General features: G+C 49.5%; 3 protein-coding genes across 12 annotated transcripts in view; all 3 read left to right on the top strand.

The window, feature by feature from the left end:
* The window catches only part of GJC2 (gap junction protein gamma 2), a 29,229-nt gene extending 16,848 nt beyond the window's left edge, over nucleotides 1-12,381 (top strand). For 2 of the 4 annotated variants that reach the window (XM_005023734.6, XM_072033907.1), the window contains one exon: nucleotides 7,565-12,381. In XM_005023734.6, the coding sequence (XP_005023791.3) occupies nucleotides 7,585-8,832 (1,248 nt within the window). In that variant the 5' untranslated portion in view covers nucleotides 7,565-7,584 and the 3' untranslated portion in view covers nucleotides 8,833-12,381. Of the gene's footprint in view, nucleotides 1-3,117; nucleotides 3,936-7,564 lie in introns of those variants that run through there. The other 2 variants (XM_013103552.5, XM_013103554.5) reach the window with 2 other exon arrangements.
* Nucleotides 12,382-13,864: 1,483 nt separating this feature from the next.
* On the top strand, nucleotides 13,865-19,238 carry IBA57 (iron-sulfur cluster assembly factor IBA57). 3 transcript variants are annotated; one of them, XM_072033908.1, is made up of 4 exons: nucleotides 13,865-13,986; nucleotides 14,146-14,288; nucleotides 15,441-15,787; nucleotides 16,998-19,238. In XM_072033908.1, the coding sequence occupies exons 1-4, from the start codon at nucleotides 13,981-13,983 to the stop codon at nucleotides 17,387-17,389; spliced, it is 888 nt and encodes a 295-aa protein (XP_071890009.1). In that variant the 5' UTR covers nucleotides 13,865-13,980; the 3' UTR covers nucleotides 17,390-19,238. The 3 variants fall into 3 exon arrangements, with proteins under 3 accessions (XP_071890009.1, XP_071890010.1, XP_027306114.3); XM_072033909.1 differs by lacking the exon at nucleotides 14,146-14,288 and having other exon boundaries at nucleotides 13,868-13,986; XM_027450313.3 differs by having other exon boundaries at nucleotides 13,882-14,288.
* Nucleotides 19,239-20,393: 1,155 nt separating this feature from the next.
* The window catches only part of LOC101798325 (meiosis-specific coiled-coil domain-containing protein MEIOC), a 29,105-nt gene continuing 21,564 nt past the window's right edge, over nucleotides 20,394-27,934 (top strand). For 2 of the 5 annotated variants that reach the window (XM_013103545.5, XM_038175080.2), the window contains exons 1-2: nucleotides 20,818-21,109; nucleotides 23,746-23,931. The gene's annotated coding sequence lies outside the window, so the exon portion shown is untranslated. Of the gene's footprint in view, nucleotides 20,678-20,817; nucleotides 21,110-23,745; nucleotides 24,494-27,934 lie in introns of those variants that run through there. The other 3 variants (XM_038175079.2, XM_038175077.2, XM_072033906.1) reach the window with 2 other exon arrangements.

The following is a 27,934-nucleotide window of genomic DNA, read 5'->3' as shown; positions in this document are numbered from 1 at the left end:
GGAATAAATCGCTTCTGCGCTTCAGCCCAGGCTTAAGTGCTTCCTCTGGGCTTTTGTGCTTTGTGATTTAAATCTTATTGTTATTTTCCTTTATTGGATTTTTCTCCTCCTTTTCAAAGTGAAGTGCTTTTACCTTTCCACAGTTATGAGTCAGTGAAAATCCCAGGGAAACATTTCACCGCTTTGCAGCAGAAACGTTCTTCATCCTGCTCACATCTGGCTTTTTCCTCCAATTACCAACCAAACCAAATTTAACAGGAATTCTGTTTTCTGACCTATCTCCTGGGCCGAATGAGGCCAAAGCGTGGTTCAAACTCTGTGGCGATTGAGAGCTAGAGTGTATATTTTCCGAGTGTATTAAATAAAGCAGCTTCCACCTTGTTTTCAAGGTTACCCTTACATTACACAGCCAACATTGCCAAGGGGTGTTTTCTTTTTCTCAGTTTGGTCCTTGCAAGAGGCAGAGACCCACCGCAGTGTCCTGATCCAGATCGAAACCTTCTCAGGTTGATCCAACAAGAAGAGCTGGGAGCAAAATCACCAAAAACCGAGCCCAGTGATGAAGGGGTAGAGGCCTCCGCTCTCTGGGGTTAAATTCTCTTCTTTACACCTCACCATAGTTCTGAAAAGTCCACGCAGAGATTTCTGATGGAGCAAATTTTAGCAACAGATACTCCATAATGTTTTATCCCGCCTGTAAATTTATCTGGTAAGACTGTTTTGAGGTTTTGGCTGAGTCCTTAAGATGTGAGGCAGTCTTCTGCCTCCTCATCCTTGTCCTCTTCATCCTCCTCCTCCTCTTTATCCTCCTCCCCCACCAGTGCCCCGCTCCAGGACAAGCAGAAGACGAGGAGGAGGCTAATGGCAGGAAGAAGGGAATCGGAGACAGGAGGAAGCAGTGACGAGGGAGGTTGCCCTTCCCTGAAGCATGTTTACATCTGACAAAAATCTCCGTTGAAAGCTGTTTCTGGAACCACGGTGCTGCTCTGCTCAAGGCACGGAGCTGCAAATAGCAGCCCAGACAAACCAGAAGCACTAACGAAATCAAAACCTGCCTCCTTTTTTTTTTTTTTTCTTTTTTCCCTGTTTAGCTGCAATGTTTTAAAGTGTCACCTCTGCTTGCAAAGACGAGACCTCAGCCTGTCAGTGTCATTCACTGGTAACTCTGCAATTATCCTCTTTTTTCTCTCTAAGTTTTGCGATATTTGTCTCAACACAGTGACGTTGCTTCCCAGGTCTTCTTTTAAAGAGCAGGCTTGTTATTTGAACAAAGACGCTTTTCTTCATTTTGCGTAGTCACGAAACAGATCAAATGAAAAACCCAAAGGTGCAAATTAGGGAAGAAAAGGAACCCCGTGCAATGCAGCACGGAGCTTTGGAGACTCGGAGCCAGGCTGGCTACCTATGTCTGCTGCTCACCACTGCAGGCAGGGAGATGTAGCACCAGATATTACTGTAATTAGTGGCAGCAGTTACTCATTTTAATGGGACGTCCAAGAGAAACACATCCAGACCAATGCCTGGCTGGAGAGGTGGCTCCCAGCAGCCAAAAGCGCTCAAGCCTGCATTACTTCCACTCCCCTCCATCCTCACCGTTGTTTCTTGTTTGGTGCCAAGCACCAAGTGGAGCCAGGACACGGGACGCTGCAGAGCGAGTCAGGAGGTGCCTGTTGCTGCTTTAGCCTCTAACATTTATTTATGGCTAGAGAAGCTCTGTTTGGTCTCCAGTGGCTGCCTTGGAAGGAAGAAAACACAAGCTGTTTATGAGGGCGCATATCCCTGCCGTTCTCTGCTATTACCCTGGCTACACGCAGCGAAGGTTTTGGCATGCATGCAACCTGCTCGGACGGTGAAAACCCAACTAAAGCACGCAGGAGAAAACGCTCAGCCTCCAGCTCTCTGCCTCCTTCCCCAGGTGATGCTTTGGCTTGGGGAGATGGGAACCACACGATCCCTACCAGTGCCACTGCTGGAGCTACTGGAGCAGCCGGCGCCCTGCTCACCCAAAGCGCAGCCGCCCCAAAAAGACGTCCACCAGGAGAGATTGCTGTGTGTATAAATAACCCGCACGGTTTGAAAGCAGAGGGTCTAGAGAGGCTGCTGTGGGACCCACGGGACCGGGACGGTGCTGAGCTGCCTTTTATCTCCCAGCCGCTGCCTGCGCTCCTGCAGAGCCTGGAAGTTGTTCTCAGCTGGTTATTTTTAACGAACTAATAATACTTCTCCGCGGCTCCATCCTGCACCCGCTGGGGCTGGTGGAAGTCTTGCCACGCTCCGTGGTGGGAATGAGGTTTTGGTGGCCATCCCTCAGGTCTGCTGGGTCTCACGGTCCTTCCGAGGTCGCTGGTGTGAAACACGCTGGAAGCCGGATGGGAGAAAGCTCCCAGGGACCACGCGGTGGCCCCTGTGGAGGTGCCCACCAGGTGTCCCACCACATTGTCCCCAGCCGTGAAGGACCCTGCCCCTCCAGCCTGTGGGAGGCCAGACCCAGCCCTGAGATGTTCTCAGGGGTACCATGAGAATTTTCTCCTTCTCCATGGGGTCCTGGTGGTCCAGGGAGGTCGGGGCATTGCTGGAGGAGATCTCCAGCCCCGGTGGAACCAGGTCTATATCACCCCAAGTCCTTTGAGAGTGCAAGCTTTGCAGGCATGCTAAGCACTTAAGTTGAAGCATGCAGCCGAGGTCTTGACCATTTAACCTCTTTAAGGGTTTCACTCCCCCCCAAATCCCTCCCTGGACCTGTTTTCCCCTAGCGTGGCAGCCACCCCTCAAGGGTGCGTTCACCCCTACATCAAACTTTCTGGAATATAAGGATTTTCCCACCTGTCTATCAGAGATGGCTACTTCTAAACAACGAATTAAGCGACCGATTAATTAAACGAAATGCTTTTTTGGAAAACCGGGGCAAATATCCTGCTTTGTCAGGACCTTCCTGGGCTAAAAGTTCCCAAGGAGCCACATGTTCTCTAATGTGATTCCCCTCGATCACAGTGTGCCTCCTCCCTCGCTGTCCCCCCTCAAAGGCTGAGTCAGATCCTTTTTTGTGACTTGCTGGCTGCTGCTTCCTTCTCCTCCTGGGGAGAATTTCTGCGTCTGCTTTCACCCAGCACCTACCCCAGCGCTGATCCCACCGCTGCCAATGGCTCCCCATGGGCAGAGCAGGGACAAGAGGTGCCCCCGGACCACCAGGAGGGAGGGTTTCTTCACTTTCCTTAGGCTTTATGCACATTCGCACACTTACTTCTTTTCCCTTCTGCAACGAAGCCAGAATGTGTATCCCAAAGCCCTTCCCCATCCTTTTTCTACCCTCTGCCTCCATCCAGGCGCTCCGAGGGAGCACCACATCTTTCAGAGAAAGCCTCGCCTCGAGGAACACCAACGCAGGACCTTCACGTTGCCTTTCCTTGCTGCTGAGCCTCGCCTCTTTCTTACTTTTTTTTTTACTTTTTTTTTTTTTTCCACCAGCTCTCTGCCCGAGAAACCTTGGCCAAAATGCGTTTTCCATATGTTCCCTATTAGTCATGCTCTCTGTCTTACAAATCTGTTACCAGCGCCGCTAGCTGATGCTATTAATTTACTTCCAGCCGGCTCCAGAGCTCGGCAGCAAAATTCCAGGCAGCGTTCCTAAAACCAGACCCGGCGGCTTGTTTGGATTTAAAACCTCCTTCCCCTCCCCTCCGGGATACAACTTCCACCTTCTCCCAAGGCTTGGGGAGAACCCGGCGAGGTGTGGAAGCAGGAGGTCTGGGTGGGAGCGGGGCTGCCCCAGAGGCGGGGTCTTCAGTGCCTTAAATTCGTCCCCAGAGCTCCGGTTTCCAGCAGCAGGGGCATGGCTTGACCGCAGCGGTGGCGGCGGCAGGAGTTTATCTAGGGCAAGGCACAGGAATGCCGACGGAGGAGGGCAAGCCGCCGCAAGAAGCACCATGTCTCCGTGAGTACGTTTCCCATTGTCTTCCCGGCAGTTTAAACAACTGGGTGGGAAGCGAGCGGAAAGGAAGGACATCCAGCGAGCACGGAAAAAGAAGAAAATTCTTTTTTTCCCTTCTATTATTCTTGTTTTGTTCTGCTATTATTCTTTTCTTTTTTCTTTTTTTTTTTTTTTTCTCCCTGTTCTGCTTAGTTTAGCCTCGGCTTTTCAAGTTTCCCCAGTCGCAACAGTCGTGCCTGCGACTGCACGGAGGGGTCAGTGGATTTGGGGACGTAACCACGGTGGGAACGTGGAGCCAGCAGCTCGTTCCTGGATAAAAATTGTCGCTATCCTAAAACGCTGCTGCCAGGAGGAGAGGTCCAGCCGCTCACTGTGCAGAGTGTGCCCTGCGTGCACCTCGTGCATGGCAGCAGGGCTGGAGAAATGTGCAGGCTGGTGGCTGTGAATGAATGGATTTCCAAGCCGGAGGGACGGGAGGTCCTCTCAGGGGATGTCTGTGGCAGATAATTGAGCTACAAAAGCCACCAAATCCCCTCCATCTACCTGCTGCAGACCTGGGCAGCCGTTCCCCAGGGGCTCGGCTGCCTGCCCTCTCCGCTCAGCGGAGGGATGAGGGCTGCAGCACATGGAAAATGCAAAAATCCGGTTGTTGTGCTTCAATAGCCAACAGCGTGCAGAGATGAGATACAATTCTTGCCTGTTATCCTCCCCATCAGCAAAAGTGAACGAATCCTTCCTCAGAAGCTTGTTTGTGTTAGAATTGGTTTAAAAATGTTGGTATAATGCTCTCCCCCTGCAATTAAAGGCATTGAAATCCCACAGTGCTGCCTTCCCCACCGACACGTCGCAGGCCAAGCAAGGGAAACTGAGCTGGCCCTATGAGGGTTTCTGCCCTCGTTTCCCCTGGTCCAGGGGCTGCAGGAGCTGATTCCTGCAGATGTTTCTGAGGGTTCGGGACAGCACCGACAGCTCTGCCCCGTAGCTGGCATCCTCTGAGCGCCTCCTCAAAGCCCCAGCCCTATTTCTGCTGGTTTGTGGCCTCTCTCCCTGATGCAGGGGGGTTGTGAATGTTTTTATGCCAACGTTGTGGGGTGCTCCTTTCTGAAACCTGCCTCCCAGAGGAGTCACTGGGTGCTTTGCTAACAATCCTGGCTAACGGGATTATTATAATTAGGATCTGAAGCTGAGTGTTTGCTCCAAAATCTGCTGTTACCTGGGGTAGGCCCTCGCTGCTCCAGCCAAACTGCTGCTGGGAGAGGACTCCAGTCTGTGTGGATCGTGTCATGGTATGGTTTGGGTTGGAAGGGACCTTAAAAATCATCTAAATCCAACTTGTGCCATGGGCAGGGCCCCCTGCCCCCAGCCCAGGCTGCCCCCAGCCCCATCCAGCCTGGCCTTGGGCACTGGCAGGGATGGGGCAGCCACAGCTCCTGGGAGCAGCCTGGGCCAGGCCTCACCGCCCTCTGAGTGAAGAATTTCTTCCTAATATCTAATCTAAATCTCCCCTCTTATAGTTTAAAGACATTCCCCTTGTCCTATCCCTACCCAGAGTCCCTCCCCAGCTGTCCCACAGCCCCTTCAGACCCTGGCAGGCCGCTGGGAGGTCCCCCCAGTCCCTGAGCAACCCTTGCAAAATGCTGGATTGTCCCCAGGGCCCACCTCAGGCGAGCACCGAACTGACAAATGAATTGTTCTATGGGACATTTGATGTCCATTTTTTTTAGAACAAGCCCAATTTGGGGCTCACAGCTAATTGGGGAAGCAGACGGTGGCTGAGCACCCACATGGGAACCATGGGGCCAGGTCCTGATCTGCTCCATGCAGCCCCCAGCCCAGCCTTGGATGGACACGGATGCTCCAGAGGTGGAGGCACCGTGTCCCACAGCAAGAAATCAGCACCCTGGTGCCTTCCCCTCCTACCCCCTGTCAGCTGGAGCTTGGCTGAGCACTGGGATTAATCCTACAAATTGCCTGAGGCTCCATCGTGTCCTAAAGGAGCAGGGACCCAATGCAGAGGGAGGGTTGGAGATGCTTTTAAGTGTGTCTAAATGAAAGAAAAGGTGCTCCAAGGGGATGCTTTCCTATCTCACCCCAAAATAAACAACGTGATGCTAAACCCAAATTCTTCAATAAAGCAAGGAGAGCTCTGTGGGGTGACTTCCACATTATTCTACAGCGGCTGAGCTGTTGTATCTGTGGCAGCATTTCTGTACTGATCATTGGGTCTGAGGCACCGATTTGGGGCAGGAGATGAGGATTTCTGGTCCCAGTAGCGTTGAGAGCTGTTGTGCTTCTCCAGGTAAGCTGAGGGCAGAGAGGAGACCTTCCCCCAGCCCTGCTGGCTGGGCTGAGCTCTCTCCCTGCTCCCTGCCCTGGTTCCTCCAGCTGCAGGACAGGAATTACAGCCCCCAGCACCATCTGCGGCGCTCCCGCGGTCCCAGCCTGGCGTGTGAAGACCTGGGGCTTTGGGTTCGCAGAGGTTTTGTTTGATCTAGAAATAGCAGGGTTAGAAAATTCCATCTGCCGGCTCTTGAGAGCCCTGGAAGAATTGAGCTGGAGCTCGATGCCTCCGGCCGCGCGAAGGCGAGCGCTGTGCAAACCAGAGCTGCTTGGCTCCCGTCCTAAGAAGCAGTGTGAGCAAAATAACATTCCAGGAAGGCAAAAACGTGGAGAACAGAGCGAGTCACGTTTGTGTCCTGCTCCTGTGCCGGCTGCTGCTCGCGGCTGCTCCCACCCTGTGCCCAAGCGGGTGCTGGGGTCCAAGCCTCCCCTGAAAACCTCAGGGGGGGATTTTGTGTCTCCCTCCTGGACATTCACCCCCATAAATGAGGGCTGTGGAGCAGCAGGGAGGTTTGGGAAGGTTTGGTTCTCCACCTGCGGAGCCATCACACACCCCACACCAACCCGCTTGTGCCCACGTTCACGTGCTCAGCTCCGTCATCCAGCACCAACCATCCCCTCTTTGCTCCCATTTTGCAGTTGGGACTGGGCTCACTGGTGCCCAGTTCACCACCTGCCATCAGGGGCACAGCTCCGAGGCTGGGGGTGATCCAGAGCAGGGACACAGGGGTGCAGAAAGTCCTGCAATTACCGCCTGCCTTTAATGATGCCTGGGGCATCCCAATTTGCTTGGGCTGAGCCCCCACTCCCACAAACGAAGCTAAACACAAAGCAGTTCTTCTTCCTGCCCAGCTGTCCAGGTCTTCTGAAACGTGCGTGGTTTTCCCTACAAGCTTTTGAAGGTTTATTTTTAAAGCAGTCTGCATTTGATTTAGGCATGTTTTGCTTTGTTTTTCAAATGGAACTTGAAAGGGACATCAGCCTGTAAATATAAATATTCCCATTCTTTCGCTGATGCTTTGCATTTTTCTGGGTTTGCTAATGAAAGACATTTCAGCATCCCCTGCTCCCGCAGTCGTCTCAGGCGCTCGAGCCCATGGCATGTAAGCAAGAGACTATCCCAAGTTACGGATGTTTTGGGTACCTAGGTGGCCTCCGTGGTGCACTGCATTCATTTTTAGTCGCCCAAGCCCTTCCTACAGCTGAGCAACGTCTTGAAACAGGCAACAAAATGTGTAGCTGGGATGCTGGGATGTTTACTTACAGCTCTGTTGTCTTCCCCCCTTCTCCCTGCAGGTTATAACTGAGTAGCCCTTATGACCAACATGAGCTGGAGCTTCCTCACCCGCCTGCTAGAAGAGATTCACAATCACTCCACCTTCGTGGGGAAGGTCTGGCTCACCGTGCTCATCGTCTTCCGCATCGTCTTGACGGCGGTCGGCGGGGAGTCCATCTACTCGGATGAGCAGAGCAAGTTCACCTGTAACACCAAGCAGCCCGGCTGCGACAACGTCTGCTACGATGCCTTCGCACCGCTGTCGCACGTCAGGTTCTGGGTCTTCCAGATCATCATGATCTCCACCCCTTCGGTCATGTACCTGGGCTACGCCATCCACAGGATCGCCCGGTCGGCGGAGGAGGAGAAGAAGTTCAAGGGGTTCAAGAAGAAGAAGCAGTTTGCTCTGAACTGGCAGGCGGTGCGCAACATGGAGGACCCGATGGAGGCAGACGAGGAGGAGCCCATGATCTCCGACGACACGGCAGAGAACGAGAAAGCCAAAGCCAAGCCCAAGAGCAAAGAGCCACAAAAGCACGACGGGCGGAGGCGCATCCAGCAAGAAGGACTGATGAAAATCTACGTCTTCCAGCTACTTACCAGGGCTTCGTTTGAAGTTTGCTTTTTGATAGGGCAGTATTTGCTCTACGGTTTCGAGGTGGAAGCTTATTTTGTCTGCAACAGACTCCCCTGCCCTCACACCGTGGACTGCTTCGTGTCCCGGCCGACAGAGAAGACGATCTTTCTGCTGGTGATGTACGTCGTGAGCTGCCTGTGCTTACTCCTCAACATGTGTGAGATGTTTCACCTGGGCTTCGGGACCATCCGGGACGCCATTCGCAACCGGAAAATCAACAGCTTCAGGCAGCCCCCCTACAACTACGCCTACCCGAAGAACATCTCCTGCCCTCCCGAGTACAACCTGGTGGTGAAATCTGAGAAGTCCACCAAGATCCCCAACAGCCTGATGGCTCACGAGCAGAACCTGGCGAACGTCGCCCAGGAGCAGCAGTGCACCAGTCCCGACGAGAACATCCCCGCAGACCTGTCCACCCTCCACAAACACTTGCGAGTGGCCCAGGAGCAGCTGGACATAGCGTTTCAGAGCTACAGCAGCACCCAGGCCAACACGCAGCCCTCTCGAACCAGCAGCCCTGCCTCAGGGGGCACGGTGGTGGAGCAGAACAGGGCCAACACCGCCCAGGAGAAACAAAGCGCGAAACCTAAGGCCTCCTTGGAGAAAGGGAGCTCCAGCAGTAAAGATGGAAAGACATCTGTATGGATATAGCTTGAGAGGGCAGCGTACGTGCGGTTTTATTTTGCTTTGTTTCTGGTTTTCGGTATTGTCTTGAGTTCATTTCGCAGGGCACAGACGCAACTTTGATACAGAAGTCAAGAGAGAAAATTCAGACCAGTTTAGTGCTGTCTTCCGGTGCATTAACAAAAGACGTTTCCTTCCTCTTCCCAACGCGTTCTCCAGCTGGGAAACTCCAGCGAGCAACAGCGAACGCTGCATCCCGCCGGGACCGGCTGCGAGCAGGCAGCGCGAGGACGCAGCGCTGTAGGTCAGATAGCGTTTAATTACTAAATACCCTTAATCAAAATTAACTTCTGATCCCTCCATGGGAAGGGAAAACGACCGGTCCGTGGCGTGAACTTCGACGACATGCTGCCCTGCCTGAACCTGCAGACCTCAGGCATTGCCGAGGGTGGCAGAGACGCGTGCTGCGAGCAGTGGCCCAACACCCACACCGCAAACACAGCACGGGAGGTTTTCATCTTTTGGTTCCCTGGGCTGAAACACCAAGCAACTACGACTGACCACCCTCGCAGAGGCGGTGGGAAGCTCTGGGGTTAGGGTGTTTGCAGCAACCGCTGCTCCACATCATCAGAAAGTGCCTTTATGCAACCAGGAAAACAAAATCGCAAAGGGTTTCGACTACGTGGTTTGCTAATTCGAGCAGAGATGGGAAGATCGGCGTCGGCAGATTTGTTTTTCTGTTTAATCAAACCCTTCTATCTAGTGGCAGAGAGCAGATCTATGCATCGCGTGTACATGGGGTGTGCGTGCACACACGTATGTACATGGACCCATGAACATGTCTGTGTGACTATAGATGTAGAGAGAGATATATAAATGTAATATCAACCCTCTGGTGATTTTACAGCCTTCCAGCCTCACCGGGCCATGGGCAGGTTTCCACACACTTGTCTGGGGGCTCAGCAGCAGCTCCTGCTTCCCTGGGGGCCAGCAGCAAGAAGTTTTCCCCTGGTTTATGGACAGCTTCTTTTGGCTTCACTTGGTTTTAGGGTGAGTTTGGGGAGCTAAGCTCCAAGGCTCCTGCTAGTGCTGGATGTGCTTTGTCAGGATATTTTCATGCCAGGAGCTGAGACATCCCTCAGATGCTTGAGGCTTGGCAGATGCTCTTGCAAGACTCAAACAGTTGATTCACCACCATGGCCAAGGTCACGCTTCAGGTGAAGGAAGCGAATCCTTTCTGAGCACAGCACCATCCCTGTGCTGAGCTGCTCCCTCACGGCTGTGCCAGCACACGAGTCCCCATGAATTTCTCATCCACTGGGTGGGTGTAACTTCTTGGTGGGCATCTTTCTCCTGTCCCTCAGATCAGTCTCTGAAAGCCTCACGGGTGCCAGTTGTCATGGGACAGCCCTTGGGGACCTGAGGGTGGCCGTCAGCACCGGGTCACGGCACCAGAGCTGTGCAATGCCTTTGGGGAACAGTGCTGGTAGCAAAAAAGAGATCAAAAAGATGCAAAGAAACATCCTATGAGGTATCCAGCTGCAAATATTCAGCTTGCTTTTGGGGAAGAGTCTGGGGAGCAGCTTCAGGCTTGTTCCTGGTCCCGCTGAGGGCCTGGAGCGCTGCCTGCTTCTTCCCCTTGAAAAAGCCCAAATGAATCCAGGAGGAGGATCAGCACCTCCTCACAGCAGCAAGGGGCAGCAGCAGCACACCCCGGTCGCGTGGAGGGATGCTTTGTGCCATGAATTCTCCATGAAGGGCTCGTAGAGTTCACACCGTGGTGGTAGGACACACATATCACACGGCTGGAGGGACCGGGTACCGGTGGGTGAGCTCCTGAAGGTGCAGGGAGGGCACAAGAGGAACTCCAGGTGGACATTTACCCCCAGGCAATTACAGCAGACACCAACCTGTCCTGCACACTGATGGGAAATCCTCACCAAGGGAATCCCCCGCGTGGCCTGAGCACGTCCTGGTGACCCTGGTGGTCACTGCCAGCGATGGGGTGAGGTCCTGGGGCTCTCTCAGAAGCCCACAATGGATCCATTTCCACACCTGCAGGTTCAGAGATGCTCAGAGCGATGGGGCTGGAAAGGAACACGGATCTTCTCACCAACTTGCCAGCATCAAACACATCCCCAAAGGCTAGCACCCACCCCCCGCTGCCACCCCTGGCTTCTCCTCTGCTCGGCAGACACGAAGAGCTGCTTCTTCCCTTTGTGTCTGCAGAAGGTTTGGGGTGCCTGAAGATGGTTTCTCTCTCTCTTTTATTATTATTATTTTTTTTTATTTTTATTTTTTATTTTTACACCATGGATCCAGCATGATGAGAGGGGTTTGGGATGCTCTTGGTCCTGCAGCAGATCCGCAGCCTCCTCCTCACCCCGTGCAGCATGCACACGCTGTTTTCCATAGTGGGAGCCGATAATTGCAATATTGACGAGTGCTGGAGCCGGGGCAGACACTCGGGGGATCGATACCAGCTCCTCATCGGGCAGGGCAACCGCTTGCTCGGCCGCCCTCCCAGCCAGCCCTGCTCATCTCCAGGGCTTGAAACCTTCTCTTGCATCAAAGGCTTTGCATATGGGGGCTGATCTCGCATCCCTATTTCTTTTTTCCAAGCGTTTTGACAGGGACCAGAGCACACAGTCCGTGGCAGGACTGCTCGGTGCCGGAGAGGGACATAGGGTATCCTGCCAGGCCCCATTAACTCCTCTCACTCTGAGTCAGACACGCATAGAAGGTTATAATTGTAATAATATTATTATTGTATTGCTCACTTCCTCCTTTCCTCCTCCGCTGCTTGGCCCCTGAAGCCCTCAGGACGTTGTGTCTTCCACTGAGCCACCACCAGCAACGCGACCGGCGCGCACTGAGCGGCTCCTTCCAGGGCAGGAGGAGCAAGCCCACCTCCGTCTGGGGAGCAGAAGGCAAGGAAGGCAAAAAAAAAAACAGAGCCACAAGCCAAAAAAAAAAAAAACCCTCACAAGCCCCACCGGCAGCCAGAGGAATTTCAAGTAGACGACTGGCAGCGTCGGCTGCGGAGGAGACGCCAGGAGAATAATTAACGCTTCGCTTTTCTTCCTGCAGGTCATTTTGTTCACGCTCCGGACGGGTTTAGCTCTGTAGCTGAACTAATCATAAATGTTGACACTCTCGCTAAGCTTTGCCGGGTAAAGCGCCCGCCCTCGCGTTTCTGTTCTTCCTATTCAGGGCCAGGAATGTCCCGCCTAAAAGCCAGATTACCTTGTTGCTTGCATCGCATTCCTCTGGGAAATACTTGAACTTAACTCGAGGCCATAACCAGTCTGTGCTGTTATGAAGTTTCTGGGATTTTTTTTTGTTGTTGGTTTGTCGATTTTTTTTTTTTTTTATGTACTAACTGTATTTGTACTAGAAAACCTTTGAGTATGAGGTTGAATCTCTAAGTATTTTTTTCAGTGTAAATGTTCCATCTGGGCTGTGGTTAGAAAACGAAGCACTGGGCAAAGGAGGGATACATCAGCCCGCCTCTTCAACCGGCTATTCCACATCCATTACTAATAAATGGAATAAAACTTACATTTTGTTACAGTACGCAGAGCGTGTCATGTTTCCGTGTGAAGGGGGCTGACTGTTGATGAGAAGACATTCTTCCCAACCTCTCATTTGCCCGGTTTAACCATATAAGACCTCTATTTTCCCAGATACGGCCATAAATCACCGCAAAATATTTTTGCCTTAAGAAGCAGTTGACCTTCGGGTTGTTTGGGATGTGTTGTCTCTCTCTGATGAATCACTGCCTGCAGCTCCTTCAGGCGTGGAGCTGAAACTGCCTAGAAAAAGCCTCTACCCCAAAAAGTGAGAAAACTTTGCCGAGACTGGGAGAAGTCAGGAGCGAAGCTGAGCAAACGATGGGAGAGCCCTTGTGAGAAAACCTGCTTTTTGGAGAGCCCTCGGTCCTCGCCCCTCCCATTAACTGGCAGGAGCATTCACTCACGACCGCCATCCAAAGAGTCTTCAGGAAACGGATTTGGGGCGGAAACGTGCATTTTTTGCTGTTTTTCTGACAGCTGGGCTGTCTCTATGACTCCTCCGGCAGAGCAGGAGCAGCTCCCCCCAGGAGACGAAGGGGAATGGGACCCTGTGTGGTGTCCTTGAGGACGGCCGGTGGTCAGAGGCACCTCGTAGGGCACCCACTTTGCGGTGCTACACAAAGCAGAACAAATAATTGTGGACGGGAGCTTGTGTGCTCTGAGGAAAAAAAAATGGAGCAAATGAATGTTTGGCAGCAGCGTTGAGCCACAGGTGGGCGGCTGGGGGCAGCTGCTGTGGGCACAGCAGTAGTGGCAGGACAAGGGGGAATGGCTTTAAGCTAAAAGAGGGGAGATTTAGGTTAGATATGAGGAAAAAATCCTTCACTTAGAGGATGGTGAGGCCCTGGCGCAGGCTGCCTCAAGGAGCTGTGGGTGCCCCGTCCCTGGCAGTGCCCAAGGCCAGGCTGGATGGGGCTGGGGGCAGCCTGGGGACCCTGGGGAGGTGGAGGGTGGGTAAGAGGCTCCCCATGTCTGCCTCATCCATGGGGCCAAAGCTGGATCCAGCTGTGGGTGCACGGTGCCTGTTACCCCTGGGGGCTCAGCCCAGCGCTAAAAACACAACAAAAAGCAACGAGAGGCATCACCTCTCCGCATCCCCAGCTGGCTCAGTGCAGCTTCCCAAAACACCAGCCCCATCAGCTGTGTTTTAGGGCTCAGTGCGTTGTGCCTCAGTGCCACCCCATTTATTTGGGGCCAGCTGATCCTGCCATGCCCAGCAGAAGGGACATGACCACAAGCAACAGGCACTTCCAGCTGGTGGACGAGCCCCAGGCTGACCAACCAGTGCCACACCAGGCCCTTGAGAGCAATTCATCTCTTGGGAACCACCCCAAGGAACACCACCAGGGTGGGTTGGCTGGGTTGACCTGGCGGCCCTAGAGGATTCGGCGGCCAGGTCTACCCGATGGGTGTTGACTAGTGGGCGTGGCTTACCAGTGGGCGTGGTTTGTAACTAGGGGGCGTGGTTTGTATCCAAGGGGGCGTGTCCCGCCCCGCCCCGCCCCGCCGGCAGGTGGCGCCCGGCGGACACACACAAGATGGCGGCGGCGGCGGGAGGAGGAGGCGGCGGCCCGCCCTGACAGCCCGTTACCCCGCCGCCATGTTGGTGAGGGCGGGCCTGCCCGGCCTGCGGCGCCTATGGGGGCGCGGAGGGGGGAGAAGGGCAGGGAGCGGGGCCGGGGCCGGGGCCGCCGCCGCTTGGTGCTTCCCGGCGGGCCGGGCGCTGCTGAGCGTGCGGGGAGCCGAGGCCGCCATCTTCCTGCAGGGGCTGCTCACCAATGACGTCACGCGGCTGGCGGGGGCGGGGCCGGGGCCGGGGGAAGGCGCCGCGGCCCCCCTCCCGCGGGCGCTCTACGCGCATGCGCTCAACGTGCAGGGCCGCTGCCTCTACGACCTCATCCTCTACAGGTGAGACCAACCCCGGGGAGGGAGGGGGGGAGCTGAGATGGGCGAGACCATTGTTAGGAGGCGGGGGGGGAGCCTCGGAGCCTGCGCTGTTGCCATGGAAACGGGGGCGCGCGGCCTGGTGTGTGGTGGCATAATTCGAATAAAGTGATAATTCTAATAAATATGCTAATAAATATTTAATAATTCTAATAAAGGTTATTCTTCTAATCATTCTAATTATGTATCTTACTTTATAATTTGCATAATACTATAATTATTTTATCATTATTAAAAATAATATTTCTTTATTTTATCATCACAAAATGATCATTACCACAAGTATAATTATTTTATTTTATTTTACCATTATCAAACATGATATTTTATATTTTATCACCATAAAGTGATCATTGCCACAAAAAGATAATTATTTATTTTATCGTCATTATAAAACGATAATTTTAGTGTACTTTACCATCATAAAATTCTAGTTTTTATCGTTATTATAAAAAGACATTTTTTATTTTATCATTATCATAAAATTTTAGATTTTTTTTAATTTTATTTTCATTTTTATTATCATACAATGATAATTCCTGTCAGCGGCGGTCACGCACCTTCCCCTAAGAAACTTTGTACGTTATGTCTTTAAATTTTTTTTTAAAAAAAAAGGTACCAAAAGCAGCTCCTCTGTATGATTTTCCTCACTGGCTCTCAGTTCTGTGAATTATCCCACAGAAAATGACAATAACCTGATTTTTTTAAAGCAGCCCTCCCAGCAGGTCCAGTGCCTGAGAAGCTGTCTGGATGGTGCCCAAGGTGTTCAGGTCCTCCACTCACTGCCATTAACGGGGTCATTAGCACAAGCAGGATGTCTGGCACTAATTACACTTCATTGCCACCTGACCCAGGTGTGAGAGGGGGAAATGTGTAAGCCAGTGAATAAACATCCCATTTATACCGTCAGGTATAAACCCAGCTTGAGCAGGGGAGTTGGACTGGGTGAGCTCTGGAGGTCCCTTCCAACCTCAGCCGTTCTGTGATTATTTTGTTACAGGGTGCTGAGTGCTGTCCTTGCCTGCAGCAGCATTCCCCAGATCTCTGGCTTCGGACCAGGCTCAAGATAATAATGCCTGTTTGCTTCCCTGACCTTGTAGGTGTTGCTTTTTTTAGGCTTCACGAGAGTCCAGAAGAAGAGCCGCACATCCTGCTGGAGTGTGACAGCAGTGTGCTGGACGCCATACAGAAACATCTGAAACTGTACAAGATCCGGAGGAAAGTAAACATCGTCCCCTGCCTTGACCTTTCTTTGTGGGCCGTCATCCCTGGGGAGCAGGCTGGAGACATCTCTGGCTCCCTCACACAACGTGCAGACCAGGCTCTGGTTTTAACTCCTGACCCCAGGACAGAAGTCATGGGGTGGAGACTGGTTACAAAGAAAGGAGCAAATCTGACAGAGGTCATCCCTGGGAGTCGTATCGGGAGCATTCAGGATTACCACAGGCACAGGTATAAGCAAGGTAAAGCCAAAACCTGCTTTGCACTCTGGATTTTAGATAAATTCATTTCTTTATGACGAGGGTCTTATTATCAGAGACCGGTGGAATAAATTATAAAAGCCACAGGGGAATGCCTCAGTGTGTTTAACTTTTTAGTAAAGGCAGGAATTGTTTGCTAATTTAAGAATAAGACTGATCCAGTAGTTACAATTCCGGCCTGTGACAGAATTCGTATTTGAGTCCAGTTTCCCATTACAAAAATTGCGGGATTGTGGGTCAGCGAAAGATAAAGGGGATTACTCATTTTCTTAGAAGGGAATTTCTGTGGTTTGAGTCATTTTGATTATTTTGGAGTTAATGCGCAATCTACGTGTTTTTCTTGTTGCTAAGGAAGGACAAGGAAACACCCTGACATACTTTCCTAGAAATGTATGACTGGATTTGCAGTTATTTTGGGGGCCAAGGAGCGTGTGTTTGACTTGAGAAGGAATTCGGTCCTGCACGCCTCCGTGCCTGTGCAGAGCTCCCATTGATTTCCCTATGTCCACATAGACAGTGGAATAAAATAATCAGCAGACAGACAGATGTGGGTCCTCTGCTACTAAACAATGATCACAACCTGAGTGTCTGGTACAGAAAATCAAACTGTTAATGGGTCACAGTGGGCTGGACCGCCGTGGTGTGCTGCCTCCCAGAAATACCAGCACTAGACTTGCTTGCTACTACAAAAAGCCAGGCCCAGCACTGCTTCAGAAAAAAAATAATAAAGATCTGTCATTGGTCACAAAAGAAGCAGTCACAGCTACCCATACAGCGTTTGACAGTTGGCTGGATTACTTTTGCTAGCTTTAAAGAAAATAACTCATTGATGGTCTACCTGTGGGAGAAGAGAACTTTGCCATTAGCAGTAAATGTATGTTGATGCCTTCTTATGGGAGTCTGTATTGCTCTGGTTGCTTCGAATTTCCACCACTATCCCTATGAAGTGCTTTAAGCTTCACAAGATGAGGATTTAGTGCAGTTTTTACGGTTATCTTTTAAAATAATCTTTGCTAACCCTGATATTTACAGCTAGTGGTTTCATTAAGGCCCAGACCAGAGTACTGGCAAGCTCATTACTTCACATTGCTCTTTCTCACCTCTCATTTTGTAACGCAGAGGAAACATACTCCAGAAATCTAAAATACTGAAGATCTTGCTGTATTACATGTTGGTTTTACTCCTTTCCTAGGAATTCCTGAAGGTGTGAAGGATCTCCCTCCTGGAGTAGCCCTCCCGCTGGAATCCAACCTGGCCTTCATGAACGGCGTCAGCTTTACCAAAGGCTGCTACGTGGGACAGGAGTTAACAGCCAGGACCCACCACATGGGTGTCATTCGCAAACGTCTGGTGCCGGTGCAGTTCTCAGTTCCTCTTCCCCAGGAGAGCATTCCCGAGGGTGCCGAGATCTTGACTGAATCGGGAAAGTCAGCTGGCAAGTTCCGGGCTGGAGGAGATGAACTCGGCATAGCTTTGCTGAGGCTGGCTAATATAAATGAACCACTCTGCCTAAAAGTAGCGGGTGATAAGGTGAAGCTCACCGCAAGTATCCCTGAGTGGTGGCCAAAAACTGCTAGCAAGTAAATGAGGAGGCGCCGCTTGCACATTTGCCTTATTGAGAATATTTTTGTGTGATAAGCTTGGGAAGGTGACTGTGCCTTCAGCTTTTGTTTGTGGTGTTTGGTGAGGGGGTGTGTCAGCAGAATGCTTCAAATTGGGCTTAAACAGCAGGAGCCCAAACCGACAGTGAGTGCTGCTGACTGGAATGCTTTGTGCAGAGACCCTTACGCAGGGAAGCACACCTTTCTCTGAGGGTGCCCCTTGTTTATTTGGACTCCTGCTGAATCTTTAGTCCACCACTTGCTCCATCAAGCTGCATTCTGCACAGGGTGCTGCGTGTATTGAGAGACCAAAGTGAGTGACGGGACAGGAGTATCACCACTGTATGCACTGAAGTTTTGTGTTCAGAATTACCAATCTGTGGTATTATAATTTTTCATTGGAGAGCATGCTGCACTTAACCTTGAATAGGATGTATCGTTGCTATACTCAGGCTGAAGTGTTCATTGCAAAACACTCATTGCATTGAGCTTCTTATTAAACTTGCTGATTGGGTGGGTATTTTTTTTTTTTCCCACCACTCTAACTTCTAATTGTGCTCAGGAAGAGGAATAAATTGTACTTCTCCTTTCAAATCTGCATTTAATTCATCATGCAAGAAATGTGGGAAAGCTTTCAAAGTATCCCTGTCCTGTTTCTTGCCTCATAGCCAGCAGAGGGAGCACAGCCAGAGCAACCTGCACCGAGCTCCTGTGCCATTGCTCACCTTGGCCACGCGTGCTTTGTTCACTCCAACAACTGTTCGGAGAGGAAAGTGATATTTTTATGGAAATAAGGTGTGCAGGGGCACGCCCTGGAGTGGCTATTGTATCGGTGTACTGGTGCTTAGCTGAATAATCTATTACTATAAGCACCTTCCCTCCAGCGTTACTGATTGTGTTGCCAACAACAGTTGAGGGGGGGATTTTTTGGCACCTCTGTAATTTGTACATGAATGTGTGCACAGTTACATAGGAGGAAAGATTCCTCGCTGTGTTTCAGTTATGCTGGTGTAGTTGCACGTGAAGGTAATGGCAGGTGAAGGTGTTGTGATTAAATGCAAAAAACACTAAGGCCACATGCCTCGTAATCTTGTAGAAAAATCCTCTGAACTTTCCTGAAGGCTTTGGCAGGAGTAACACAGCTGGTGAAGGGACAGTGTGCCCCCATATCACACTGAGGTGTTTGCTCTTCCCTCTGTGTAAGCTGCAGTCTCTGGGGCAGGGGTTAGTGCTCAGCCTGGTGCTTGGGGCTGGATTTTCACCATGTTCACTTCTCTGGCTACTTCATCACCACACTTGTTCTTCCAATAGTTCTCTGTGTCCTTCATACAAAAAGCCCATTTTGTGTGAGTCCCTGCTGTCATCCCTTGCTGAGGTTTTCTCCATCCAGTGTCCCCTCTGGGTTTTCAGAGCAGCCCAATACTTCAGGGTGTCTTTGCTGCTTTTTGCTATCTCCTGCTTCTCTTCTTTGAGCTTCTTCCTGCTTCTGCAATTGATGTATCCATCTCTCTGTACCCCAAAGCCAGACAGATCTGTGCCTGTCAACCTGTGGTAATTTATAGGAGCCCTATGTATTTTTATATTACAGTAAATCCATTACATGTTCAGTCTTGTATTTCCATGGGTGATGAAGGGGGTGTTGAGAGAGTTTAGCGGGTGGCTAAAAAAGCTCTTGTATGCATATTTGTAATAAAAAACCGTCCAAAGCGTGTTCTATTACTGTGAAGGGAATTTATCTGTGAAAAAAAAATGCTCATATTGCTTAAAGCTCATTAAGCTTGCTGTGAAATGAATCTGTGGAATATCTCATTAAAAGTTTATTGTATCAGTAATTTAAATGTGACTTCTCTTAGAGAGAGAGACATCAGCTGTTGTTTACCTTGTGCAAGGATATACAACAGAAGAGCTGTTAGGGCTGGTTGCCGACAAGAAACAAGTTCAACACAGCCCTAAAACACTTTGATGGGTTTGAGATTGTTAAAAAGTCTCTGCGCCGGAAAAATAAATTCAGCTGTGGTGCTTCACACTTTCAGGATCCTCTGAAGGCGACAAAGGAGAGCCTGTGCTGCCTGTGTTTATGCCAGTCTGACAGAAGCAGCTTTTCCTCTCAGCCACCCACTGTGCAAAGCCTTCTCAAAATAGTTATATTGCACTGCCATACCAACAGCCCGAATAAACACCACATTTCTTCTGTCTGGGGAAGCCCAATAGCTCTTTCCTGGTGCGCACACATTTCTCTCCTAAACAGTTGAAAGGCTTTTCTGTTGTCCACTGCTGCATTTTTCAGAGTGCAGACTGAAAACGTGCAGGCACAAAATACGCCCACAGGCTGATTTTCAGAGGCACTAGACTACTTCTGGAGGTGAGAAGGGATGTGGCAGAAGTTGGGAGGGCAGCCCCCGTCCCTGCCGCCTTCTTTTTTTTTATTTTTTCTCCCTCACAGCCTGCTCCATCACTGAGAGCTTTGGCTGGGTGAGCTTGGGCTGAAAGGTCAGCAGCGCAGCTTTATAACTACGAGCTTGCATTTGCAGTGGCATTTACTCTGCTATTGATTTTCGGTAAGGAAAATCTCATTCAGCTAAGGTGGAACTGAATGAGGCACAAAGATCCACTGCTGAATGAAGAAGCTATCAAATACAAGCTAGTCAAAAACACGGTAACCACTGACCTTTCTGTTAGCTGCATAAACTAAGGGGTCAAAGTGGCACTTTTAATGAGCAATTTCAGCATGAATGAGGAAAAAATGAGGAATAAATCACCGGAGGGCCACTGCCTGTGTGATCTGACGCCTTCCTAGCCAGGGTTTAGGCACAGCCCACGTATTAGAGGATTGCCTCCCTACAGACTGCTCTCAGTTGCCAAAATCCTTACCAAACTGCTTGCTCTGAAATTTCCAGCCAGCTGTAGACAGCCTGAAACACCTGAGCATGGCCTTGCAGGGAAACAAGACGCTTTTATGGTGCAAAGTCATCTGGTTTTTGTGCTTTTGCCAGCAGGGGATGAGCATTGCCCCGGGTTACCGAGCTCAGCTGCGTGTATTTACCTCCCCAGAAGCTAGGTGAGGTGAATCCCACACCAGGTGCTTGTCTCAGACTAAATATAGCTGAGAAAACGTCAGCCAGAGCAGATTACATCTGTAAACACGCAGCTATGGGATATTGTTATGGCTATTTAAAAATCGTGATGGCCCTGCCCGGGAGAAGTTTCTGGGCTTTCTGAGGTGGAGCAGGGACAGCATCCAGGACCAGTGGGCAGCAGGAGAAGGGGGCACGTATAATTTCTGGGAAAAAAAAAAAATACAAAAAAACGAACGTTTCAGTGGGCGGTGGCACCGAAGGGTGGGCGGGCCGGGGCGGGCTGTGTGGGAGGGGGAGAAGGGCTAAAATGGCGGCGGGCAGTCGGGCTGAGGGGGTTGTGAGGGGAGGAAGGGGCATTTTCCCTGTGAGGAGCAGCGGTGTCACTGCAGTGGGGTTGTTGGGCTCCCTTAGAGCTGAGGGGAACCCCTGTGGTGGTGTAAATAAATAAAGGACTGGCTCTGAAAGTACCAGGGTTTCTTGTCTGTCGTGTGCCCTGCTGGGGATCTGTCAGAAGTTAAAGGGTCGTGAGGGGTGCTGGCACCCCAAAGGGGTGATGTCCCTGACCTAATAGGGAGCAGGACGGAGCTCTGAAGCAAGCAAACGTTATTGCTTGAAACCCCAGCAGGGTAAGGCAGGTATTGTTTTCTGAGACTGTTGAGGGGAATACCCTGAAATGTTTAGTTTCAGGAAAAAAGTGGTGTTTTTCTTTTATTATTTTTTTTTCTTCTGTTTGTTTCTGGAAGCAATGCTCAGTTTCACATTTCTGGTTTTTAAGTTTCCTCTCATAACAAAAAGCCTAAAGGTGTTGTGAGGGGTCCCGAAGGAGGAGTGCTGGTGCTGAGTCTGCTGTGCATGCAGGTGGTTGTGGGGTTATTGAAATCACTGCTGCCTGCCCCGTAAAACGTATCATTACTTGAATTAATCCACTGCTGTGGCCTGCTCAATCTTATTGATAGCTTTATTAACATTTAGAGTATGTTTGTCAGCTGTTGATACTTTAGTAAGACCTTTTAAATCTTTAGTGAGTTGGAGTGCTGCACAGGTGAGTTGTAAATGTCACGCATTCCTCCTCAAAGCATGTGGTGTTCCTGCCTTTCTTACAGGCACGTTTTCTCCATAGTTTTCAATACATGGCAGTTTGACAGCTTGTGCTGACTTTTTCATAGCTGTCCCTGCTGAAATCCACCTCTGCCAATGCATCTGCACAGGCAGAAGGGGCTCTCAGTACGTTGCTTGGAGGTGTAGGTGTAGGTACCAGTGCTGGCTGCTTCCTCACCTTCATGGGAGCATGGGTTCTGCTGCCTGGAGGCAATGAGATCTGCTACGTTTTGACTTAAAACTACTCCTATCAACCATTTACCTTTTGTTTTTGGCATAGACTGTGAGCCCATCTTATTCTGCCATACCATGCAGTTTGGAAGCTAGTGGAAATAGTTTATCTCCAAGTAGATTTTGTGGATTTGTGTATGGATTTCTTTACTGTCCCCTTTCTTGTCCAGGTCAAATGAGTGCGAAACTTTGTCAGACTTCATTTGAAGCCGTTGGGGTGTCCATATCACTAAATTGAGCTCATGTACTTCAGCACTGTTTGCGTTGCCATAGCACTGGAGTTGTTTGGACCTTCTCTGTTTCTTTAATCCTTGGTCAGATCTCAATCCATGGCTTGAGATCAGACTTGTTGAAACAATCAAGCTTGGCCTGTACTTTTGGCAGCGTTAGTGCAAATACGTTATTCTACAAGCCTAAACGTGGAAGTGGCTGTTAGAGCTTCCTACATCACGTTTATGTACGCTGTCAGTCTTAAATCATGCCCCCATCGGACTGTTGGGGAGGGTGGAGGAGGACAGCCAACTCCTCGAAGTGCTTTGTGATAGGGGAACAGCGAAAGCCTCATCATGGGGGGCTGAGGCTGTTAGGAAGGCAAGCCCTTGTTTCCTACATGCTGCTGTGTCAGGAAAACCATATGGAGTGACTTAAATCACATCTGGGGAAAGTTATTTGCTGCGGGAAATTCTGGGGTGTGTTCTAGCAGTGCTGTCACTGGTAAGTGCCAGGGTGATGGTGATTATGAAGGATTTTAGTGAAAATGCCTTGGGAACAAAAATCTTTGGATGAAGTCTCTTTTTTTCACCATTTTTTAGTTTTTAGTCTGCCTGCACTAAGTTGTTCAAGAATTTAAGAAAGCGATTTTCTGATTTCTGATGCAACACTTGTGGCTGTCATAGGAGTTTTCTCTGATTTTGTAGGATGGATTTAGAGGCATGGCAAATACTTCATTTTTATTGCGCGGGGTGAGCAATGTATATTTTTAATTGTAACTAAGCTGAAGGATAGATTGAGACTTTTTTAGGAAAAAAAAAAAAAAAAGGCTAGGGACTTGCTGTCTCTTTACTTCTTGTTTTATTCCAGTCTCCAGAGTCTGTACTAATACCTGGCTGGTGATGGACTGTCCTACCCAGACACTGAGCTGCTTTCATTTATAGCTGTCTGACAAGTTGATTGCTTTGTTCGTTTGCTTTCCCCAAAAAGAGGTGAAAATGGCTCTGCTAGCACTTCCCATTGTCTCTATGGATTTCTTTATTTGCTTAAATTATTTCTTATTCTTATGTAGAATGAAAGAATGTGGTGTGAGGGGAGGATCAGGGTTCACTGTTTGTCTGAATTAAGGCAAGAACTTGTAGGAAAATAACATCTTTATAAGGAAAAATGTGTAAAAAGTGATAACATGTAACTGTTTAAGAGGAATTTGACAGAAAGTGGGGAGAAGGTAAGTCAGGTATAGCACTTTAGCTGGCAAGGAAACCTTTGCCTTTGTTTCCTGTAATGAGAATTAAAAATATAGGGCTCCAGTTGCTCACACTGCATCCTTCCCTGGTTATTTAGCTGGAGTGAGCTGTAGCTTTCAGTGGGGACAACAGGAGTTGTAGGTGAACAATAGCCACTGACAAAACTTTCTCCACATGGAAAAATAATTCCATGAGACAAAAAATGCAAAGGTATAAGAGGCAATGAACTTGGTATAGGAACTCCTGTATTGTTAAATAGGATTTTACTATACCCCATAGCAATTAATTCTTCAGTGATAGCACTTCCTGATTACACCTTAAAGGCATTTGGAGATATTGATCACCTGAAAGCAATTGCCTAGGAACTGCTATTCCCGTGGGCAATAGGATAAGGTGCATTTCACAAGCACCAGAACCCTTTTCCTTTCTGTCTGAGCAGCAGTCCCCAGCTAAAATACTTCATCTGTGTTTGCCAGGCAGTTCCTGGGAGGTGCTGTGCGAAGGAGACTGCTCCAAAGGCTGCAGCCCTGGCTCCTGCGCCTCGTGGCTGCTGCACGGTGGAGAGGAGACTACAATTCCCATAGTACTTCCACATACTGGCACTCCGCTGACATCAGACGCTGCATGGCTGGGACTGGTTGTAAAGCGAGGAGAGCAAAAATGTAAGCTCGGTGTTTCTTTCGCTTCTGGAGCAGGGGCCTTGGGCAGCGTGAAATCTTTGCCTGCCGGGGGAAGATTTCACTTGCTGCGGAGGTGCTTGATACCTGAAGAAAACCTGAGGTGACACCGAAGGGCAAGCCACCCGCACTGCTCGTGGCGGTGCTGCTGCAGCTCTGGGACTCCCCAGGTCTCGGGACAGCTGCGTGGAGTCCTCGCTTGATGCCCGGGCTGCCAGTTGGGCTGGGTGGGCCGTCGCCTTGCCCTCTGCTTTCCACTCTTCGTGGCGGGTGGAGAGGAGACGCTGGCCATAGCCTGGCAACGGCTTCGTCTGCGTGTAGTAACCGGCTGCGCGGCGCCAGTCCCATGGCAGCGCTGGTAGGAAGGGGAACGAGGTGCAGCGGAGGCACCGGCTGAGCTACACCAGCAGACTCCAGAGCCCAGGGATCGGCTGCTGCAGCGTGTGCAGCTGGTGCACAGCATCCCAGCGCCTGCATCACGTCCTCGGTGGCCCGTGGTGGGGTTGGGAACGCTGCCACGAGCGGCTTGGGGGGACCGTTCCCACAGGTTTGTCTCTGGGGAGCTTGATTCTCGCAACAGGGAGAGATTTACGAGGGTTTTGTTGTTCTGTCTGAAGTCTTGCTGGTGTTTTAGGGAGCTGGAAAGCAGCTTTGCAGTGTAGTATTGCTCAGGTCACTCGAATGGTGCAGTTTAATCGCTTGCTCACCTGGCAGTGCCCAGTCTTTCAAGAGATCCCATGCTACGAGTGCCTGGCAAAAACAATTCTCCAAACACAAACATTGTGCAGTGTGGACAGCCTGAGCTTTCTATAGTGGCAGTGAGGGACTTACAAAGTGGGTGGGAAACTTGGGAATGCTTACTGTTACCCTTACTCTGAGACACTTAACTTTTCAAGCAGGTAATAGTTTTCCCTTAATTCCTGTTAACAGTTTAAAGCTGTTAAATGGCCTTGGGATGTTATTTGCTGAAGTCTGCAGGCTTGAAGACTGTTTACTACTTGAATTTTACAGACAGATGATGTGGCCAAGAGGGAAAAGCAGCTTTATATCTAATCACAGCAGTCTAATGAAATTAGGAGACAAATATCTCTATAATGATATATCGTGTATACAGTTCCTTGTACTGCTGACCTTAAAAATTCAATTTGGCCACATATGCTGGTTTGTAACTTCAGAAGGTTTATTTTGATACATGAACTAATTGACAACTTGAGCATTTATATGTCTGTTTAAAAATAACTCTAAAAAAATACATTTGCAAAGGCATTTTCAGTTAATGGAGTTTAAATTGTAGTGGACAGTTCACCTGTCCAAATGATGGAAAAATATTTCCTAACTTCATTAGGAATTTTATATTCCTAAACAAAGAGGTTTACTGGGAGTGTATCAGTACCAACAGTGCAGTTCTGCAGAAGCATGTCTGGAAGGATATCATCTGCATATTGCTTTTATTTTTAATGTGCTTAAACCACCTTTGGGTTAGTTAGCTGTGATGTGAGGAGTTCAGAAGCCAGTGCCTGTCTGTGTAGCAGTGCCTTGTGTTTCCCTGCTCCACCAGGAGGTGATGGATGTGACACGTGGTAAAAACTGAGCTGAAGGCAAATAAATAGAGGTAGCTGCTGTTAAGTTCCTTTATATTTCCATGAAGCCTACAGTGGACTTAATATTTTATTAATTCAAATACTTAAGCATATTTGCCAAATATCTTGAGTATCATACCCTGCTCACTGATAAAGGTGTTAGAGTAAACTCTCGCTACTTCTGTAAAACTTTCACTTCTCAGTCCCGAATCTGACCTTCTGGCTAAGGACATCCCACAGCTGAGTTGTGCCTGCTGCTCTTACAGCTGGCAACTCTATGTCAGGGCTTTGTAAGGAGTGGATTTTCTTTTTTAATTGGGGATTGGTGTGGTAAGACTTATAAACAAAAACATCCTCTGAATGTCACTGCCTGCAGACGGACTTGGAAATTAGTAGGGCTCTGCTCTTTGAGGTACTCGGGGTTTTGGAGCACTGTTAGAGTTTGTAGATCATTAAAAACAATGCTGGTAACTTTTGTTTGTTTTAATAAATTGCAGATCAGGACTTTGTTTCTTAGCTACCAACTGGCAAAGTAATTCCTTATTTTTTAAAATTAATAAAGCAAAAATTGCGGCAAGTGGAGAGGTTACAAATCTGACTTTCCGAAATTGAAAACTTCGGGAAGGTTGAAGTTAGAGCGCTTGCACCTACACAGCCCCACTTCCTGTGGATAAATCTGTATTGTGTGGCTTCCCACGTGCTTCATTGGCTTCATTTCTTGCCATTGACAATCTTAAGTGTTTATTTTCATTTGTAGAAATGTTCTGCGTGTTGATTTTTATTTTCTATTTATTTTTTTGGCTAAGGAAGAAGCACCTCACAGAGGTAGTGGCACACTATTCCAGGGATGATCTTTTCATAAAGTTGCAGGTGAGGAGCAGATGGGAGATCCATCCTGCAGCAGAATTTCAGCTTTGTGGCTTTGTGAAGCAGACAGGCCTAAACATTAAAAAGTCCAAACCTGGTGTGTCAAAAAAAGAAATGAGGGTCTTCAGACTTAGCACTTTACCCTTGGAATCTGATTTCTACAGCCTGTAAAGGCTCAGGTAGGGGAAGTAGAAGCTTTTATGCCCTCTTCATGATCTACTTACAATATTAAAGTGATGTTTCAAATTCTTTTCCCCCCCTATGGTTTGTTTTAGATGTAGCCATGATGCTGATACTCTTCCATGCTGACATCAACGTGGGTGCATGTGCACGAAGCCTCTCTAGGAGGGTGATGTGAATCCTTTAGAAGATGCTGCTAGTTGTATTATTTTTGAAAAGCAGGCATTCAGGTTGGCAGAGCTCACATTTATCATCGAGGAGGAGCTCAAAGTTAAGCTTCACCCTCAAAGTCTGTTCAATCAGCACAAGAAGATTGTCAAAGCATGTGTGTCCAGACGTGTATATAATTATAGCGGGGATCATGTTATCCCTGTCTTCACCAAGGTTCAGGGCACGTGGGGGCAGAAGCTCAGAAATCAGACTGGCTGCATATATCTTGAGAGGGCTCGCTATTTACCAGGCTCATTTGAAGTTTCTGGTGTTAGCTTTAGGAAGTGCTGATGGACATTACACCAGCATAAAGGGTTGGGGGACTGTGCTTTCAGGTTACTGAAGGTTATGTTTTTCGGGAACCCGTCCTTCCTCTGGTAAGCTTTGAACCATCGGTTAAATGCTCTGAAACTGTGGGAGAGGTGGTGAGGTGTCTTGACAATAACATATTTCTGTAAATGCTACAGAATTCGACAGGTTTACACAGAAGAGAGCATCCTTGTACAGAGAAAGGCTTCTGAGTAACTTCAAGCATCCGTCGTGGCCTGCTGATGCAGCCCCATTACCACGAGCTCTGTGCTGGTGGCCCTGAGGAGGAGAATTGGGGAGGTCACAAGGTTGCAGTAGGGGCGATGCTGCTCCTACAGGGGTCTCAGGGCAGGGCACAAATGTGGAGGAAGGAAGCCAGCCTTTGAAAGAAGGAAGCCAGTCTTCGGTGTTCCCTGCTGATGGAAGAGTGGTTTCCTGCAGGTGCTGGGCTTGTGGTCGTTCATCTTTTTCACTCAGTTCTTGAGCAGTGGCAGAAGAAAAAAGGAAAAGTTAAAAAGTTTTTTTAAAAAAAAAAAAGTTTAGTGTTAGGTCAGAGGTTGGACTGGGTGATCTTGGAGGTCTCTTCCAACCTAGGTGATTCTGTGAGGGTGTATTGGCTGGGGCACAGAGATTGCACTCTTACCTCTCTTTTGGACAGCTGTATGAATTTAAAACTTGGGTGTTTCAAGCCAAGCCTGTGGAAATCCCATTTTTTAAAGCTGCATGTAGTTTCAGTGTGTCACAGAGGAGAACGATTCGGCTAATCACTACAGGCTTCGTTAGGTCTCCTTTGGCAGGGGAACAGCTAATAAATAACAAGTAGTTAAAAGATCCGTAAAGGT

This window comes from Anas platyrhynchos, chromosome 2, assembly GCF_047663525.1.
Source record: "Anas platyrhynchos isolate ZD024472 breed Pekin duck chromosome 2, IASCAAS_PekinDuck_T2T, whole genome shotgun sequence".
Lineage (NCBI taxonomy): Eukaryota > Metazoa > Chordata > Aves > Anseriformes > Anatidae > Anas > Anas platyrhynchos.
This window is presented reverse-complemented; position numbering and strand designations above follow the sequence as displayed.